The sequence below is a fragment of the Colossoma macropomum genome, unplaced genomic scaffold (assembly GCF_904425465.1).
Source record: "Colossoma macropomum unplaced genomic scaffold, Colossoma_macropomum, whole genome shotgun sequence".
Lineage (NCBI taxonomy): Eukaryota > Metazoa > Chordata > Actinopteri > Characiformes > Serrasalmidae > Colossoma > Colossoma macropomum.
In genome coordinates, this window is record NW_023494805.1 from 28,121,469 (window position 1) to 28,141,096 (window position 19,628).

Genomic DNA, 19,628 nt, shown 5'->3' on the forward strand with positions numbered 1-19,628 from the left:
GGTCTGTGTGTTTGTTTTTGTACGTTTTCAGGACCAACAAAATGATCCTGATTTTGTAAAATATTTTTTACAGAAGTTTGGTGTGTCATTGTTTAAAACTGAGAGTAAAACAATTTATTTTTAGTTCCTGAGGTTAAGAATACAGTTATGTTTAGATTAGGCCTAGAACATTCTAATTACATATAGATACTTATGTATATATATCACGTTCGTTATTAATACATACAATTGTATGCATAAGTTTCAACACTCCTGGTCAAATTACGTATTTTATTGATTTTGTAAGTGAAAATAAGTTAAAACATCCTCTACAGTGAGCACATTTAAATATGTTAAATATGTTGTTTTTCTCCACATTTTAGTGCACAATTTAAATATAAACATTACTGGGCAAAAATTAACAGAAAATGTTGTGGCATAACTTTTGCACAGGCCACATTTTATGGCTTGTTTTTTCCCAATGTTAAATTTTGCGAATAGACAGGAACTGTACATTAAATGTGCAGAAGTGTGTTCTCCATAGAGGATGAGTTAATTAGTTTTTTATTTTATTTATAGTTATATATATATATATATATATATATATATATATATATATATATATATATATAATATATAAAACATGGGATATAGGTATTTACACATGTATATATAGGCATATTATTGTTATTACATATGAGTATTTACAGATAAGACATATGTATGTCCTGATCAGATATAAAAACAAACATGCAGTTGTATGTGTCCTGAGGGAATGCTCATGCTCTTCTTTTTGCTTTGTTCTCACAACCAAAATATCCCCTTTGTCATCCATTCCCCCTGTCATTTTAAAACACACTCTCACTCTACACACATTCACACACATACACGCACGTTCACCACCAACAGGTGCCTGCCAGCGCTGCCTTGGAGTGTGTAACCATTCCCATAATTCCCTGCCAAAGGAAAAGCTACCCCACAGGCTATCCCACACACAGATACACAGCTCGGAGAAGAAAGCAATGATGGCGTGAAGATTGAAAGAGACTAATATAGGCTGTAGGAGCTACATTTACAGTGCCTCCTGTTTTCTCTGGTGCTAATCCAACTGGAATCTAATATATATAAACTTTTAAGGAGAAGAACAAGGACAAACAACTGGCTTGTGTGTGTGTGTGTATGACAGATAGTGTAAGACTGTGTATGTATGTGACGTTCTGTGTCTGGTAAAGGGGCCAGTGTATGGAATGAACCTGACCAGTAGGATGGAGCTGAGGATAACTTGTTTGCTTTGGCTTCTGTGCTGCTGTAGCATGCTATCTCTGACAGGTAAGGCTGATAGCTTTGTGATGTCATATGCTTGAGTTTATTGAGTGTGCTTTGCACATTGTTGGTATCCCCTCATACTCAAGTAAAAGTATTGTTATTTTGTTGAAAAGAAGACTGAAGTAAAAATATGTGTAACCTTGCAATGAATAACCCTAATTGAGTAAGTAAAACAGTACCAGGTCAAAAACTCCTGAAGTTCCCTATAGACCTACAGTGAAAACTGTTAGTACCTCCAGCATCTATCAGCATAGGAACTGAAGTTCGCGCTTTTTTCATTTTGTAATCCTTCTTGGAATCTTTGGTCTAGAATGAAATGTGAAAGCTGAGAGGTGTGAAGTACAGCAAAGCAGCCCAGGTGCTAAACAGGCGGAACAGAATGAAGTTATTTGCAAAAAAGGCATTATGAATGTGAATGGCTAAAATAGAACAGAGTAAAAAAAAACACAGAGCAGTGTACATTTTAGTCAAGTACAATTAGTAAATAAAAGCAATTACTACCCACCTCTCATAATATATTTATAATGTGTTTTTCTACAATGACTGCTTGCTGTGAATGAATGTATGTGTGATTAGATTCATATGGATGACAAACACCACCACAGCTTTGTAGTCTATTACACAACCACACAGAGCCAGGTATGCTAATCACAGTTAATTGGCGAAATGTGTGAGTTTATATCACCTCTGAAAGTCAACTGTAAACAGACTTCAAAACAGCAGACGATTTTACCACACAGGGTTTATCAGGGCAGTGGTGCAGGCAATGCCACAATACATTTGACCTTGTGACATGCAGAGCATGTAAACAGACCATCCCATAGGACACAGCTGTAGCGTAGAAGCTCTAGTAATGATGCATGGTGGCATGTGATTCTGAGAAAACTCAAGTATATTGTACTGGGTAACACTGCTACCCCACTGCTATCCACAAATATGAGACACTGTACCTGTGTGTGATTTTTGGGAGACTATAGAATGTTCTCTTCTTGTTCACACTGTTCTAAAATATTGGGGTTCGTTGTGGAAAGTTGTATCCATGGCCAGTCCGAGAACATGAACCCAACATTCTAATGTTAGCAGTTTGGAAAAAGAACTGATAAACCAAGTGAACCAGTAAAAAGGGAAGAATATCCTGAACAGTGTGAATACAGGAGAACATTCTACAGCAGTGTGAATGGAGGAGAATGTTCTTCAACAGGGCAAATAGAAGAGACCAGTGTGAAAGAGAAAGAACTATGTAAATGGAGTAGAACATTCTAGAACAGTGTGAATGGAGAAGAACAGTGTGAAAGAGAAAGAACATTCAAGAATGATGTTCTTCTCCATTCACACCATTCTAGAACAGTGTGAAGGAGGAGAATGGTGTGAAAGAGAAAGAACATTCTAGAACAGTGTGAATTGAGAAGAACAATGAGAAAGGAAAAGAACATTCAATAATGGTGTGAATGGAGCACGTTCTAGAACAATGTAAATGAAGGGGAATATTCCAGAGGGGTAGTAAATTCTAGAACAGTGTGAATAAAGGAGAATATTCTTGAACAATGTTATTGGAGGAAAACATTACTGAACATTGTGAATAGGGTACAACATTCTTGAACAGAGTGAATGGAGAAGAACACTCTAGAACAGGTTAAATGGAGAACATGCAAAGCAGGCGTTATTAGTCTTATCCACTAAGGGACCACAGGTCCACATTTTCGTTTCAACAAAGCTCTCAACACGAAGGACAGAGCAAAACTGCAGACCATCTGGTGGGCCCTGAGGTTTAAGAATCAGTCCTATAGATAATATTTGGGTTTGTTGGAGTTTGCCGAGTGTGCTTTGGCCCCCAGAGAGAAGGTCATGTCACATCAACATTCCCAACCCGTGTCCATATGAACAAAAGTCACGTTTTCCTTCAAACATTTATCACTATACTGGATTAAGTGCTTTTTTGTACTACAACTGCAGTCTACTACAGTATCTTTTAAGTTCTTCACTGGAGATGGCTATGCCTAGTAGTGTTGGTGCTACACCAATAAAACAGCTGATCTACACAAACGTGTCACTCCTCACTACCAAACTGATGTCTGCGTGTATTTTTGTAGGCGGTTCTGAGGCGGAGCGGAAGCTGCTGCAGGATCTGTTTCAGAATTACAACCTGAAAGTGCGACCTGCTCGGGCCTGGAACGAGACAGTGATGGTCAGAGTTGGAATGACCCTAGTGCAGCTCATTAGTTTGGTAGGATTTACACACACATACATACAATGGCGATCATTGGCCCACTCAAAGTGACTGCTCAGACTTACATTCAATATTAAAAACTTAGGAATAAATAAACAAAATAAATGTTAAAATATATGTTAAATAATGAAAATGATCTTGTTTTTTTTATCATTACTGCTCCTGTGTGCAAAGCAAGAGACATGGCTTATTTTTATTTTATTTTATTTATTTTATTTTTTATTTTTTCTTATTATGAGATACAAGGTTTGTGTTCTGTTTTGTCCTACTGCAGTATTGGAAAGTGGAAAGGCACTTGCCACGGTTATGGTTATATTCTGTGTTTTTTTGGTAGCTTGTACCCCCTACACCCTATGCTCCTTCAGTAAAGAGCCCTGGCATAGAGGTGCTACTGCTGGTTAGACCGCAACTTGTATCCACAGTCAGTGATGTTTCTAGGATTTCCAGAAGGCCTAGTGACGTCTTTTCTCATAAAGTTGGTCCCACTCTTTGTAAATCAAAATGTAATTGGTTTGATTCTACTGTCACTTTCTAGTTATGTTGGTGGTTAATCGGACCACAAATCGGTTAATTGTTGGTGACGGACAGCAGTAATAGTGTGTAAGAGGTGTGTAAAAACTCCAGCAACACCACTGTCCCTGATACGTGCCATTACACTACCATTCCACCAGCATGTCAGTGTCGCTGCTGTGATAAGAATGTTCCACCACCCAAAAAATATCTGTTCAGCAGGGGTCCTATGGTGGTCTGTTTCCACTAATGGAAGGCGATAGAGAAAAGGGCTGATAAATTGGAATTGTATACTTGCAAAGTGCACCTATGTGGTTGGTGTTTCTGGTACAGTGACCAGTGAGTGTGGATACAACATATCTAATAAAAGAAGTACCTAATAAACTGGCAGCTCAGTAATAGCTCATTAATATTCTATGTGGGCAAAATGAGTTCAGCTGTCTTTATGCTCCCCTGCTGGGGAAACTGACGGTGCTTCCACACTTTTTTCACAACATTTACCCATCACTAGCTGTGCCACCACTCTGAGCTTTACTGATACCAAGTGTCATCCGGTGAATAGGCCATTAGCTTTCATCTGACAGCACTGAGTGTTCTACTGCAGCACACACAAAGAAGGATTTAGCCGTGGCATGCTAATGTCAGTGTGTCTCCATTCCTGCAGGACGAGAAGAATGGAGGGATGACAACCAATGTGTACATGAACATGGTGAGAGAGACACTCCGTTTATCTTCCTCCACAGATTCACTCTGTTTTCTTTTGTGCCTTAATTCACTTGTCACTTTTTTGTAAAGAGAAATTATTACATGTCTGTTTCACTCAGAGCCTTTTTAGCTCAGAGCCTTTTGAGCTCTGAGCCTTTTGCTTTCTTTGTCAAAGGCCTCGTGCTCTCTACTGCTGGAGAACTAATTAGTGTGTTCTTCCTGATGTGACACTCCATATGTGTGTGCGTTTGTGAATAAGATACGTGAAATGGTTTATTGGTGACTCCTGCCATTTGTTGTTAGTGTTTTAATTTTTGTTTTTTGCTGAAGCTTAAGAAAGTAAGCATCTATTTTTTAAAGCAATACTCCAGCATATTTACACTTATTCCGCATTCAAGTAGTGTCGGAAACTGGGACGTTTCACAATTTTCCCACTTGTAAATTGCACTTGAACAGTCAGCAAGCTAGATACATGAGGATATTCTAGAAGATGAGTTTACCAATGTGATGTATAACTTTTACCCTTTTTGCCAGTAAGCTTGGTGGTAAATGTAAAAAAATGTACCTGATAAGCTACCATACGATCTACATCTTTTTTAATATAGCAAAGAAAATGGATATATATTCTCCAGATGTCCATGCTTTCTTTTTACTATGATGGCCGTATTTTCAAACAATCACTAAGTGGACTGAAGTCTTATTTACCAGTTACCAACTTTATATATACAACTTTCTGTTAAGCACTCGAACGCAGCATATTTCTCTGTTGGTTGCATTGGTAGGGTATTTTAATGCTTTCCCTAAGCTTAGAAAAAGAAGAGAAAAACTGTTTCCTCAAAACTTATTAAAACAATCATATAACAGAAGCCAATGGGTAGTGTGATCATGTTTTGGTTTTCAAAAATGAGGGCCCTGCAGTCAGGAGGGCAGCACAGGGCAGACTGTAGAAAGCAAATGTTGACATGAAAGCAAAGTCAAATCCCAGACATTTTAGGCAATTTAGAAATCCCAGCTGGATGGTCCCAAAAAAACATACCGTCAACCTACAGATGGACAGATGTAAAGTGAATAATGCAGGAGCATGCCTGCATCTTCTGAAATATTATGAATATGTTTGGCTACCCTACACTTACAGTCATTTATAACACTCAAAATGCAGTTTCAACAACCTTGCTTATCTACCCATCCCCTCCCTTTCCTCTCTCTTCAGGCATGGTCCGATTACAGGTTATCCTGGAATCCGAAGGACTACGACAATATTGATGTTATCCGGATCCCCCCTACCAAAGTGTGGCGTCCAGACATATACCTTATTAACAAGTGAGGGCCCACTGTTTTCATTATTAATTGTACAGGCTCAAGTTGTAACCTGTGACATGGATTGTATACACTACTGTAAATGTGACCTCCCACCTGTCATAGCTTCTTATTTAAGCTCTGTGAATACATAACCTTTGTTTCAATGCACTCGAAGCTATGCAAGGAAGGAAGTCGAGTGATCTGAGGTATTCAAACACAGTAGAGTTCCTATAAATGACCGTGTTTATGATGAATATTCACAGTTTAAGTGTCACATGAGTCAAAGGCAGCATACATATGACTGAGAAGTGTGCGAGAGGTCTGTATTAGATGCTTTTTGTTATAGAATAGGCGGTGTTGAGTGTAACTTAGGGATATTTTGTCTAATTTGCAGCAATGATGGGCAGTTTGATGTTGCTCTGTACGTGAATGTGCTGGTTACCAGTGATGGCACTGTTTCCTGGCTGCCTCCAGCTATATACCGCAGCTCCTGCTCAATAGAGGTACACCTAAAGCTGTTAGCACAGACAAATAACATCCTCTCACAAATAAATATTGTTATCAATAATGCTGATTGTTTCACTTGTTTAAAGGGGCTAGCAAATTGATTGAAATATGTCTGAATCTCAATTGGCCCCCTACACCCTATATAGTGTACTTCTTTGGTCATGAAACTAGGGCTTCTACACCCAAATATTGCACTAAACATTAGGGAGTCATACAGTTTGTAGCCAAATATAAATCGTTTTAATATAAGACATATAATGTGCAATTTGGATGTAGAAGACATTTTTTGTGACCTGCATAATGCACAACAAAGGGAGTAGGGAGCAATTTGAGATCCAGCCTATCTCAGTTATCATAATATGTGTGATTTGATGGTCTTTAACCAAAGCCAGAATTGAAAAATAATGTAATATTTCAAATGGGAATTTTGGATTGCCTGGTGATGAACAGTGATGTAGTCCTTGCAGCATAAACTACCCCACAGCGACTGGCTTTTATTTTCTGTCAGAAGTCAAACTTAAAATCTGTCTGGCATATTGAATTATGAAAGTAAACTTGAGTTTCTTTGGAAGTGATTGCAGTAACCACATCAGTAAGTGTTAGTGACTAATGCGAGTATGAATCACCCAGGCACCAAACAGTGTAGGGATTTGCCATGGTATAACACTGAGGCTAGGTGGCTAAAATAGGCACCAACTCATTTAAGCAATGTGAGCATTTGTCAGCTAGGTTAGACTAGCCAAGTGGCAGAAGAGGGAGAAAGAGTGGCTCTTCAGTTTCACTTGTCTAAAGTAGGCACTGCATACATGTTTTTATATTAAAGCTATGCATCACAGTCATTTATAGCATGAGGGTGTTTTAAAAGTGCTAGCTAACACACTCTCTGGTAGTGGGTCAGGGATGACCTTGGTTTGTGAGGGGCGTGGCTGTTGAAAGGAGCTGTTGTCGGTTTCTTTCAGTATAGTCCCGTCTAAATTAAATCCATTTGAGGAAGCATGAAAGATCGTAGATCTCTCAATCCAAATGACCAATATTGCTCATTATTCGGCAATCAATAACACATTTATGCAGGAGCCTACAATTAAAAGCATTAACTGATTGACCAAGTAAGCTGACAGCCCTTTATTGATATTTTGCTGTTTTTGCAATCAATGTGAGAAGGTATTTCACAATACACAAGCTTAACAATAACAAACTAGAAATAAAATTACCCAAAGATTATTTCTAATCTAATCCTCTAGGTGGCATACTTTCCGTTTGACTGGCAGAATTGCACCATGGTGTTTCGTTCATATACGTATGATGCCTCAGAGGTGGACCTGCAGTATGGGCTGGATGAGGATGGAAATGAGCTTCATGAGATCGTCATCGATAAAAATGCTTTTACTGGTCAGTCTGCTTTTTACCTTTAGTGATATCATTACCTTTCAGGTGTTATATTTGCATATGCATATTTTTTTATGTTTTTCAGACTTTCGATGTGAGCTTTATTTATTTATTTATTTATTTATTTATTTAGCATTTAGATTAAAACCTCATTGATATGGGGGAAATCTGCTTTCTGTGATTTAATATATTACAACATATTTGATATATTGACAATTTAACTTACATTTAAATAACATTTAACAACTGTAAAGTAAAATATTATTACTGTTATTACTATAATTATAATGATTATTATTATGATGATTATTATTATTAGACAAATACACTGAGCATTGACACAGTCAGTAACACAGTGACCCTGTTCACTCAGAGAATGGAGAGTGGCAGATCTGCCACAAGCCCACCAGGAAAAATATCCAGGAGGACCTGTATGAGGACATCACCTTCTACCTGATCATTGAGAGGAAACCACTCTTCTACATCATCAACATCATCGTGCCCTGCATCCTCACTAGCATTCTGGCTATATTTGTCTTCTATCTTCCACCAGGGGCAGGTGAGGTGGCTGTGTATAGTTAAGAATTCACTCTTAGAGTCTATGCTATCAAGCTCTTAATATTGCATAGGCCATGTGATGTCACAGGGTTGGTCCTCATTTGAATGGACCAGTTTCTGTGGTATGAGTTGTTAAACTGTTAAAATTCTGATAGAAATTCCTAACAGTAAAAGATCACAGTGCCTTCAGTCAGCTTTGCTTCAGTCCCACTATGTATTGCACAGTGACATATCAGGGTACCAAATGAAATCTTTTGAGCAATGCTATAAAAGAACCACCTTTGTTTCCTTAAAGAACCTTTAAGAACCTTTTTTTGGGACATTTACATTTAAGTGTGTGGTTAAACATCTTATAATTATGGTCATATGCTTGAAAGAGATCTGTTCATTCTTTGGTTAGCTTTTTTTTACTGTTAAATAGCATGAAATTCAACAGTATACATAGCATTGCTAGTCTTTTACCACATGTTCTTGTTCCCTGCAGGAGAGAAGATGACTCTGTCCATCTCTGTGCTCATCGCCCTCACTGTCTTCATGCTCCTGCTGGCTGATAAAGTCCCTGAGACATCTCTGGGAATCCCCATTATCGTGAACTATGTAATGTTCACTATGATCCTGGTGACGTTCTCTGTCATCCTTAGTGTGGTGGTGTTAAACCTGCACCACAGGACCCCCAGCACACATTACATGCCCACCTGGGTGCGCAAGGTCAGCCAGCAGGGTGGTGCTCTTAACAATACACCTATAGACAGGTTTGACTGTTAGCCAGCATTGAAAAGTATATCATCAAATACAAGCGTATACTGTTTGCAAAAAAAATTGTTCAAAGTTTAATCAAGGTCCTGTAGAACATAGTTCTATATAGTGTAAAGAACATTGCTTTAGAACAGTGTCCTTCAAAATTGGGTCCTGCTTTGCTTGCTACTCCAGTCCTAACATATGTCATATAACAATTCACAACTGATCCATTATTTATCTTCCAATATTTCTCAGGTGTTCATCAACTTCCTGCCTCCCTACCTGGGCATGTTCAGGCCCCGCCCAGAAGAGCCTGTGGAGGAGGAGCCTAAAGAGGACCAACCACAGGGTCATACTGACCGCACCCTCAGGCCCGGAGGAGAATATTTCATCCGAAAGATCAATCCTGAGCTGGTCATGCCATGGAGGGGGAGGTAAATCTATAAGCTGAGAAGAAATAATGTTTTTCTACTTATTTCTGTCATCATGATAAGTTCTATTATTGGATTAATTAAGGTATGCTGATTAATTTTTGCCCTGATGGATGAATGGATGGATGGATGGATTTTGTCTTGTGTTGCCACATTTGTGCTCTTTTAACCTCCAGTCCAAAATTAGGAAAACTAACTGAGAAGAAAGGGACTTTCTTGGTCTCGCATGCAATTAATACAGTTTGGGATAAAATGATTTTTGCTTTTTCTCTAAATGCAGTCAATCTGATATGTTTGGAGTCTGAAAATTGCTTCTTTAGTTTTATACTCAAGCTGCGACACTAATGTAAGTAGACTAATGTAAGCTTATAGCCCCCAAAGTTAGCATTATGCAAAGTGCTCAAATCACTGCTTCCCACCCAGGGCCCCCCAAATGAACCACATTTTTGATTCTACCCAACTTGCAACACATGGTGAGAAAGGAAAAAGGTGGACCACCTGGGGGCCCCTGAGAACCAGGTTGAGAAACATTGGCCAAAATCATCATACACTTACCTTAACTCACATGGATTTGGTAAGCAACCTCTTGTTTATGTAGTTTATGATCCTGTATGATATACTGTTATAGAAATAAATAACATTCCACAGCCAAAAACTAGCAGTCGTCGTGAAACCTGTATTTTGTCTGTACATTTGTCCATTTATATAGATTACAGTATGTCATTCTGTGTCAGAAATCAACCAAGCAAGTCCAGTTTGTACTGTAGATCATTGCACTATTATGATTAATGATCATAGGTTAAACTCTTTAAACACTGCAAATACATTGCCTGCTATATGTTATGGCATTGTGTGATACAACGCCATAAAAAAAAGCTTGAGAAAAAAGTAGTACATCAGACTAGCACACCACCAGTGGTGCCATTGCTATTTAGTATGTAGAATGCGGATTGAGACACAGCTTGTGTGTGGGCATATAGGCAAAGTTAGGTGGAGTTAAAAGGGTAAGTTTAACCTGCAAAATTCATTATAGAAAATATGAAGAAAAACATAAATAATACATAATAAGTGTTTATGTAAATAAACCAAAGACAATTGTCAAACTGTTTTCAGACACAAAAATCAAACCAGAGAAGACCAGGGTGATAATAGATCGATAGATGATAGATAGGTAGATACTTCATTGATCCTGAAGGAAATTTAGCAGCCAGTAGCAGTCACACAACACAGGACAGTTATAATAATAAGGGTGATACAATATAAAAAGAAAAAAATATATAAACAAAAAACCTATCTAGAGACATATAAACAACTAAAAATATACAAAAATATGCAATAAGATCTCTCCTGACATATTTGAATGTTTGATGTGATGTAAAGGTCTCTGTAGATACTTCATGTTGGCGACATAGTGGAGGCCTGCTGAACACCCCCTCTAACCCCTCCCCCCAAAGCTTCCATTGTTTGTCAGCTTCCATTAGCCCTGTAGTTCCAATTTAAAACCAATAAAGCAAACTTCATACAACAGGTCTTGGCTGTTAACTACTATATGAGAAAAATGTAGGGGAAAGCTGTGTAAATTTGATTTGATTCATTCATTAATTTGTTCATTTATTCATTCATTATAATTTGATTTGTACAACTGTGGCTAGTTGCACTCTGATCCATTAACAGACAGCTAATACTTTGCTGAATAGTCTTCTGTTCTGAACATAACTGGTTTATAATTTCTCTTTGAATATCATGTCATTACCTTGCCTCCCACAGTGAACACATACAAGTGGCAGTAATTTGGTCTTATGCAAGAATGTCCATGTAAGAACATATAGCCTGTAAAAGTATGAAGTAAACAAAGTGCAAATTCATCTCTCTCTCTTTCCCTCTCTAAATAGCCTGTCTGACAGTTTAATTTGCCCACCATACTGTAATCTAGCAGTACCCGTAGTCCTGCCCCACTGTGCTCGGAGGTCATAAACAGGGATTGCGGCTTTGGGGTCTTATGCTCATGCGGCTCTGCGCTGGTGGTCATTTCTTTTCTCCTTCCAAGGGCATTTGATCTCAGCCCAGCTAAGCCTGGTCGCCCGCCACTGTCGCCAGACCCCTAAGCCCCTGTTTAGTTTGGGCATTAGAGATAATCCACCCGAGGACAGAGCAGAAAGCAGAGATGAGCAGGGGTGGATGGATAGCTGGAAAGATAGGTGGAAGAGAAGTGTGGTTTAAGAAGTTTAGAGAAATATCTAAGGCAATGCTTTCCTAAGGGAGTGTGTGTTAAAGTGGAGAAATGAGGGGGCTACGTGCCCATCAGCACTGTGTCTTGTCTTTTTCCTGGTATGTGTATGCAGTTCTGTGAAAACGTGTGTTTAGGGAGATGACGGTGTGTGAATGTGTTTCTATAAAAGAATGTGTGTGTGTGTAAGAGAGAGAGTATCTATGGTAGTCAGAGGCTGAATGGAAGTTCACATCAGTTGGTGGTGAATAAAGGTATGGGTATGGAAGGCATGTAAATATGGGGGGGCCGGTTAGTTGCTGCTCCTCACTGTCACCAACAATACTGAAAGGCTGATTAAAGATGAAAAGGCTGATTAAAATGATAGGAGCCGCTGTTTGTTACAAGAGGTCAAAAGGGGTATTTCCAGAAACGTTTTCCCTCTGTGCTGCTGAGCATGCTCTTATTTTGTAAAACTCTGCCTTCCTGTTACAGTGAAATGACGTCCAGGCACACTGAAAACTGTTGTGCAGACACCAGTGATTCCAGTCTGTGTACAATCATTCAAACACACATGTACAAGTGTTTCATAAGTGTGTGCAAGAAGTGTGTGTGTATGTGTGAGTAGTGTATGTGTGTGTTTCATAGCTGTGTGCTAGTATTGTTCGTGTGCATGTGTCTCAGTGTATTTCTCCCTAAACAGCCCCCCCTCTTTCTCTCTCTCTCTTTGTCTCTGCGTCTCTATTTCTAAACAGCCCCCCATGTAAAGAGCTCTCTTTCTCTCCCTAGATGGCCCCCACATATGTAAAGCACTCTCTCTCTCTTTCTGTCTCTCTCTCTCTGTCTGTCTCTCTGTCTTTAACTCTCCCTCTATCTCTCCATCTTGGATGGAGAGAGAAAGAGCTCTCTCTCTTCCCCCCATTGAGGGAGAGAAAGAGAGGGCTCTTTCTCTCTCTCAATGTCTCTCCCTCTCCCTCTTTTTTCTCTCTCTCATTTCTCTCTTTTTTACTGTCTCTTCCTCTCTTTCTGTCTGTCTGTCTGTCTGTCTGTCTGTCTGTCTGTCTCTCTCTCTCTCTTTCCTTCTGCCTTTCTCTCTTTCTGAATCTCTATGCCACAGTTAAGTCACTTAATAGTCACATGTTTCTAAAAATTCATGTATTTTTTCTGTCTTTATCTCTCTATCTCTTTCCCTTTTTTCTCTCCATCTTTCTTTTTGTTTCTCACTCTTTGTAGCATTCTCTCTCTCTCTCTCGTCGCTCTCTCTCTCTCTCTCTCTCTCTCTCTCTCTCTCTCTTTGTAGCATTCTCTCTCCCTCTCTCTCTCTCTCTCTCTCTCTCTCTATCTGTTTCTCTGTCGTCCTCTTCCTCCTAATTCAGTATCTCTTGTCCTTATATCAGCTTAACAGCTGCACTTAAAATGCACAGATTCCAAATGAAGTGTTTATGGCATGCGCTGAGGTGCTGAGCGTGAAAGTCTGCTAAGGAATGGTGCCAGACCCTCTGTCTACCGCGACAGAAACCACAGCATATGGTTTTCTTTTTAACCCCTTAAATGAAATACTTTCTATTCTGCAAATACTATGAATTGTCCAGTAACTACTGTCTTCAAAAGCTATTATCAATTATTCAGTAACTTGTATTAATCATCCAGTAACTATTATATTAAGTAACTTTACTATTTTAAATTCAAATTCAGTATTGTATTCAGTACCAATAGACTTCCTTATTATTCAGTAAGTGCCTACAATAACTACAATGAATTATTTGCTAAATGCTTTGAATTATCCAGTAACTACTCCGAACTGCTATAAAATATCCACAAACTATGGTGAATTATTCAAGATGAGATAAGGTAAGATAATCCTTTATTAGTCCCACAATGGGGAAATTCATATAGCAAAGCAAAGAAAAGAAATAAAAAGAAGAGCATTAGCAAAGTAATTAACCTTGTTAATTATTTAACAAGGTTACAGTTTGTTACTTGGTACTATAAAGACAATATATAATACTAAAGATAAAAAATGTAAGATAAAATGTATAAACTCTATCCTTCACATAAACTCTGTTCACAAAAATTAACAATATAAACAATCATAAATAAAAAGGCAAAAAATATTTACACTGTAATGATATTTTACCCAAATTGCACACGGAATATTGCACATGGAGAATTGATTATATTACCTGTGGGAATTGTGATGAATTAACAATATAAACATTATAAATAGAAAAGCAAGAAAAAATCTTTACTTTGCATATTTCACACATATTTCACATGGACTACTAACTACATTGCACACAGGAAATGTTGATGAATTCACAGTTTATGTGCTGTAGGTGTATGAGGCCTAATGGGGGGGGTTACTGGGAGCGGTGCTGGTTGTACAGTCTAACAGCAGCAGGAAGGAAGGACCTGCGATTGCGCTCCTTAACCCACTTGAGGTGGAGCTGCCTGTCACTGAAGGAGCTGCCCAGTGCTGCCAGAGTCTCATGCATTCAGTAACTAATTTAATAGATTTAGGAATAATACATGTTTAAATGGGTCACTGCTGGTACATAAATATATATAAAATCACAGGGAAAATTTGAGTGTAAATGGTTAGTAAGGTGTTAATCAACCCCTCTCGTGATGAAATTTCATTTTTGTTGGGAGCGTGACTTGGAACTGTAAAAGTAATGTCTCTCATAGCCAAGTTGTGTGCACCTGCTTTGCTTTATTATGTGTGAGAGTGTGTGCACATGTGTGCCTTTGCTTTCATGTGTCTGTATGTGTATAGTTGAGTTTGTATGTATGTGTGTGTATATGTAAAGGTGTGAAGGCTAGAAGTGTGGTAAGGCACGCAGTGTACAGATGGTGTTAGTGTAGTTAGTGAGGGACATTCTTCCTGAACTGTGGCAGGCGTGCAGTTAACACAGCATTAAAGCGGATGTGGTCGTGTGACATGTGTAATGTATGTATGTAAGCAGAGAATTTATAGATGGTGATGTGTATGTGTTACTAAGAGTGTATGGTGATCAGCGTATAATCCCTGTTGGAAAACACGTGTCCTTGGAGGAACACAGATTGTGAATGCGTGATCCCACTTCACACTGGCCCCTTATCACATCTGTTCACTATTACACTATTACAGTACAGTGCAAAAGTTTTAGGCCAGCTGAGAAAATTATAGCTTGATATATTTATCTGGGCAGTGGCTGTTTACTCTGGAAAAAAAAAAACACAAACATGAGAATAAATGCAAATAAACCTTAATACAATAATTTGAGATTCTATGTCAGTGTGCTACCCATTTCCAGACCTCTCCTCAAGACAGCTCACTATTTGTAGTTTCCATCCAGCAATTCCTTCAGCTAATCAATATTCCATTATTGTAAATGTAATAAACATTGTAGTGAGGGTGGCTGAGCTACCCAGCACTCTTTGCAATTTTGTTAATTTGCTTTTATTTTATCTTCTACAGTTAATTTCACAAGAATAATTTGGTTTTAACAAGTTATTCTTAGCCCAAAGAGATGTCTTAATGTGTTTCACATGTTTGGTTATTCTAACCATGATGGTGTTTTGTGTTTCAGTTCATCCTGTAATGGATATTTATTAATGGATATTCAGTTACTGATATCTTTGTAGTTCTACTGAGTGGTATAAGTGCAGTAACTGCTGTAATTTGACGTGTGGTTCATGATGTGATTGTTAACCTGCACTATACTGTTGTGAAACATAGTGTGACTGTTGTCATAATTGTGTAACAGTATGCATGAACATTCAAAAATTGGCTTGTTAGATTTGTTGTGTTTGTCTATGTCTTCACAAGATGTACTCCATAACATATCAAAACTAAGTGCCCTTGCACAGTTGTGGGTGCGCATTAGAGCAAAAAAACCCTGTGTTTAGAAATACAGTATTGTAAATATATAATCCAGTATGAGTACTGTAAATAAAGAGTAAACTCCTGGAGAAATTGTCATCAGTAAATTACTGTAATTTTATGCTATTTTTTATAGCAAAGTTTTTTTTTTAAAGGCATTATTGTTTTTATTGTTTTAATGTTTATTTGTTTATTTGTACATTTATTCAGATTTTTTTAACAAGCCAAAACATACCATCCAGATAAATAGTCAAAACTATTTTCTTGGCTGGCCTGCACTTTTGCACACTGTATTACACAGAATACATTAGATTAGATTAGATTAGATTCGATAATCCTTTATTAATCCCACAACGGGGAAATTTGCGGTGTTACAGCAGCACAGAAGACAGAGCAGCAGGAAATATACAAACAATATATAAAATAGAATAAACAATAAAAGTATAAAGATATATATGTATATGTACAAAGATTACAAGAAAAATATACAAAGTATTAAATTTAAATTTAGAAATGTAGAAAGGTATGTATTGTAGTGAGTATTGCACAGTGAATAAAATAGCAAATAAATAAACAGTAAATAAATGGAGAAATATTGCACTTGACATAATTGCACATAATGGTGGTAAACATGTTGACAATGATCCGCAGTGAATATACTACGCATGGTGGATTGAGATATTGCACACATTAAAGTGCTATGGCAGTGATGTTGAGAGTTCTTGCACATGGAAAGTAATTGTAAACTACTGTCTACTGAGTGCCGTGACTGTTATAGAGTCTGACAGCGGCTGGGAGGAAGGACCTGCAGTATCTCTCCTTCACACACCGCGGGTGCCGCAGCCGGGCACTGAAGGAGCTGCTCAGTGCTATCAGAGAGTGGTGCATGGGGTGGGACAGGTTCTTCAGCATGCTCTCCATGTTCTTCCACTTTTTTATGTGTTCTTTTACTATCTAACCCACTTCTTTCAACTCATCAGTAATTATCAAGCTCTTCAGGATCCAGGTCACGGACATTAGAGCAGGGAAAATACAAATACATGCAGTTTATAGTGTCCCCCGTACTGGAATCGAGACCTATTAGGTCACACTTTATTTTGAGCGTTCACTGTAGATGCTTTGCAGATGCTGTTTGTCTTTAACTAATGTTCAACTAAATGTAACAAATTCTTTAAAATCCAGCCCTAAACCTAAACCTAACCATAACCTTAACTTGAACCTAAAACCCACATCTAATAATAAATTGTACCGTAACCATATTGACAATCAACTTAAAGCATCTGTGGATCATTGAGAGGACTCTCAAATTAAAGTGTGACCAGCAGACCACTGAAGGCAAAACCTCCATTAAATTAAACTCTTAGACTGTAATTACAGTCTAAATACTTATTACTCAAGATGAATTACTGAGCAGTACATTACAAATTACAAATGACTTCTCTGTAATGGGACAACTTTACCTATTACTTCATGCCAAAACTCATATTCATTAATTTACTTCTGCGTTAGTGTCTTAAACCCATACAAATATGTAATAGATAGAAAGTACAAGGAGAAACCCAGGAGTCCTTATTACTTTATTCAGAAAGTAAGGGCCAATCACAATAAATATCATTTAAAAGCCTGTTACTATTCCTGAAACATAGCAACAAAACATTCTGTAAAACATACTACCTGATTCAAACTATTAATCAGGCTGATGCTGTTCAAAAACCTAGAAACTGGTCAGCTGAAAGAATTTAAAAACAACTGCCTCAAAATAAAGGTATCTGTACAAAAAAAATGTAAAGTTTACACAGCTGTTTCTGAATGGAAACCAAGCTGACCGGTGTAAGTGAGGTTGGGGTTCTCCTTCAGCACCGGGATCTTCATCCATCAGTTCCATATTAGCAGGATTAGATGCTTCAGCAGACAGCTTGCTAAGTTTATGGAGATGTGCAGTCACCTGTCACAGATAGTATGCATACGTGCAAATTTTGTACAAGGACAGGCACAGATAACCTATATAGATGAAAATTGTCTTTTAAATACATCACATGTAACTAATATTGCTGTGAGGAACACACATAGTGCATTTCTTATTTCTTAGTCAGTAACAGTAACGTGATTCCAAGAATTTAAATTGCAATACGCTACGCTTCTAGGGAAAGGTAATCACATTACTTGTGTTATCAACTGTAATAACTACTATGAAACGTACATTTCAGGTATGTGTGACAATGAGAAGCTGTAGTGTTGACCTGCTGACAGGTTGTGAGAGTTTAAGGGGTTAAAAATTGAGCTACCAAACTAGAGAAATGAACACAGCTAAGTTGGTTTTACTGCCTATTGCAACACTTGCTGATGATCATAATGAATGAGCTTTGAAGTTCAGCGCTGCATTAGGAATGTATCGCCGTCATTCTTAAAATGGTGGAACAAGGGGGGGTGTCATTTCAAACGACATTGAGGGGACACAAGGAGACATACTACTGCAGTCATATGTACAGTAACCTCTATGAATGTGTGTGGGTGGGTGTGCATGCCTGTATGCGTATATGTGTCTTTCTGTGTCATGAGTCAATATTTATTCTTAAATGTCTTTATCTGTGACTTTGCCTTTCTTCCCAGTTTACTGTGTATCTCTGCAGTGGACAGTATTGTTCTGCATAACGTAACTTAAGATAAAATACATGAATACATATATGCCAGTAACTAAAATGTGTATGTGTGTTTCTGTGCGCGTGTGTGTTTTACAGTCGTCCCGATACCACAGTGCAGCTGCAGAGGTTTTTTGACAGTGACAGCTACTGTCTGATCCTGCCCCCAGACCTCAAATCCGCCATCGCTGCCGTCACCTACATGGCCGAACAACTGAAAAAACAAGATGTGAATGATACTGTGAGTTCACACACACACAGACACAGGCCGTAAAGCACAGCATCTCACATGCTGTGGCCAGCAATTTATGGCACTGTGCAAAAGTCACAGACTGCCCTTTTATTTTTCTAATTTCTGGTCAAAACAGCCATTAAGAAGTCATTCATTTTGTGTTTTCATTTATTTTTTCAAAATTACGAAATAATATTTTGTATGCAGGAACATGTTTAAAATTACTCAAAAGCTTACAACAAGTATAATATTAAATCTATCAGTATTTCATTTTGTCCACTCTTTACTATTGTGTAAATTATAGCCACTTTAATTCTTCCATCCTTCCCATCTAAAAACCAAGCAGTTCCAGCTGTGTCCTCCCAACAAAAGCTGTTCCCAAAGGAGTCACTGACATTATGTTCCCTTTCAAAAAGACTTTAACTTCACTCATGCAACTACCCAACACACCTTAACTACTTTGTAGTTTTCTGTTCAATATATGTTTTCTGTTTTTTTTTCCTGGCAGTAAAAATTAGTAACTAGTACTTCTTGGCCGTTTTGACCGGAAATTGTTCATTAATGATTTGACAAACAAACCCCTCTATACATATTATCACCTCTGTACATAACATCCAGTTGTGTGTGTATGTGTGCTTGCAGATTACAGATGACTGGCAGTACATTGCCATCGTGGTGGACCGCCTCTTCCTCTGGCTCTTTGTTATCATCACCACCCTTGGCACTTTGGCCATGTTTCTGGATGCCAGCTTCAATCACACACCTGACAACCCTTTTCCCTGAGAAAATCACATATACACACACACACACAGATGCACACCAAACCACCTATTTCCTTATTACCCTACACACACACACACACATCCCACACTTAGACAATCTCTTGCTCTTCCAGAACATCTACATGTGGATGTTCCAAAGCTTTGGCGCAGGGACCGATGACCAGAGACATTTGAGAGTGTGCCTATGTTAATTTTTCACTTTTAGATCCTACCATCAGCCTGTAGAGGGCGACAGTGT

At 38.2% G+C, this 19,628-nt stretch overlaps 1 protein-coding gene across 1 annotated transcript; it reads left to right on the forward strand.

Annotated features, from left to right (window-relative positions):
- Positions 1–1,013: 1,013 nt before the first annotated feature.
- On the forward strand, positions 1,014–19,391 carry chrnb1l (cholinergic receptor, nicotinic, beta 1 (muscle) like). The gene is made up of 11 exons (XM_036596627.1): positions 1,014–1,308; positions 3,396–3,529; positions 4,707–4,751; positions 5,958–6,067; positions 6,441–6,549; positions 7,795–7,942; positions 8,313–8,498; positions 8,982–9,205; positions 9,491–9,669; positions 18,476–18,617; positions 19,251–19,391. Exons 1-11 carry the CDS (start codon positions 1,227–1,229, stop codon positions 19,389–19,391), a joined length of 1,500 nt encoding a protein of 499 aa, XP_036452520.1. The 5' UTR covers positions 1,014–1,226.
- The last annotated feature ends 237 nt before the right edge of the window (positions 19,392–19,628 follow it).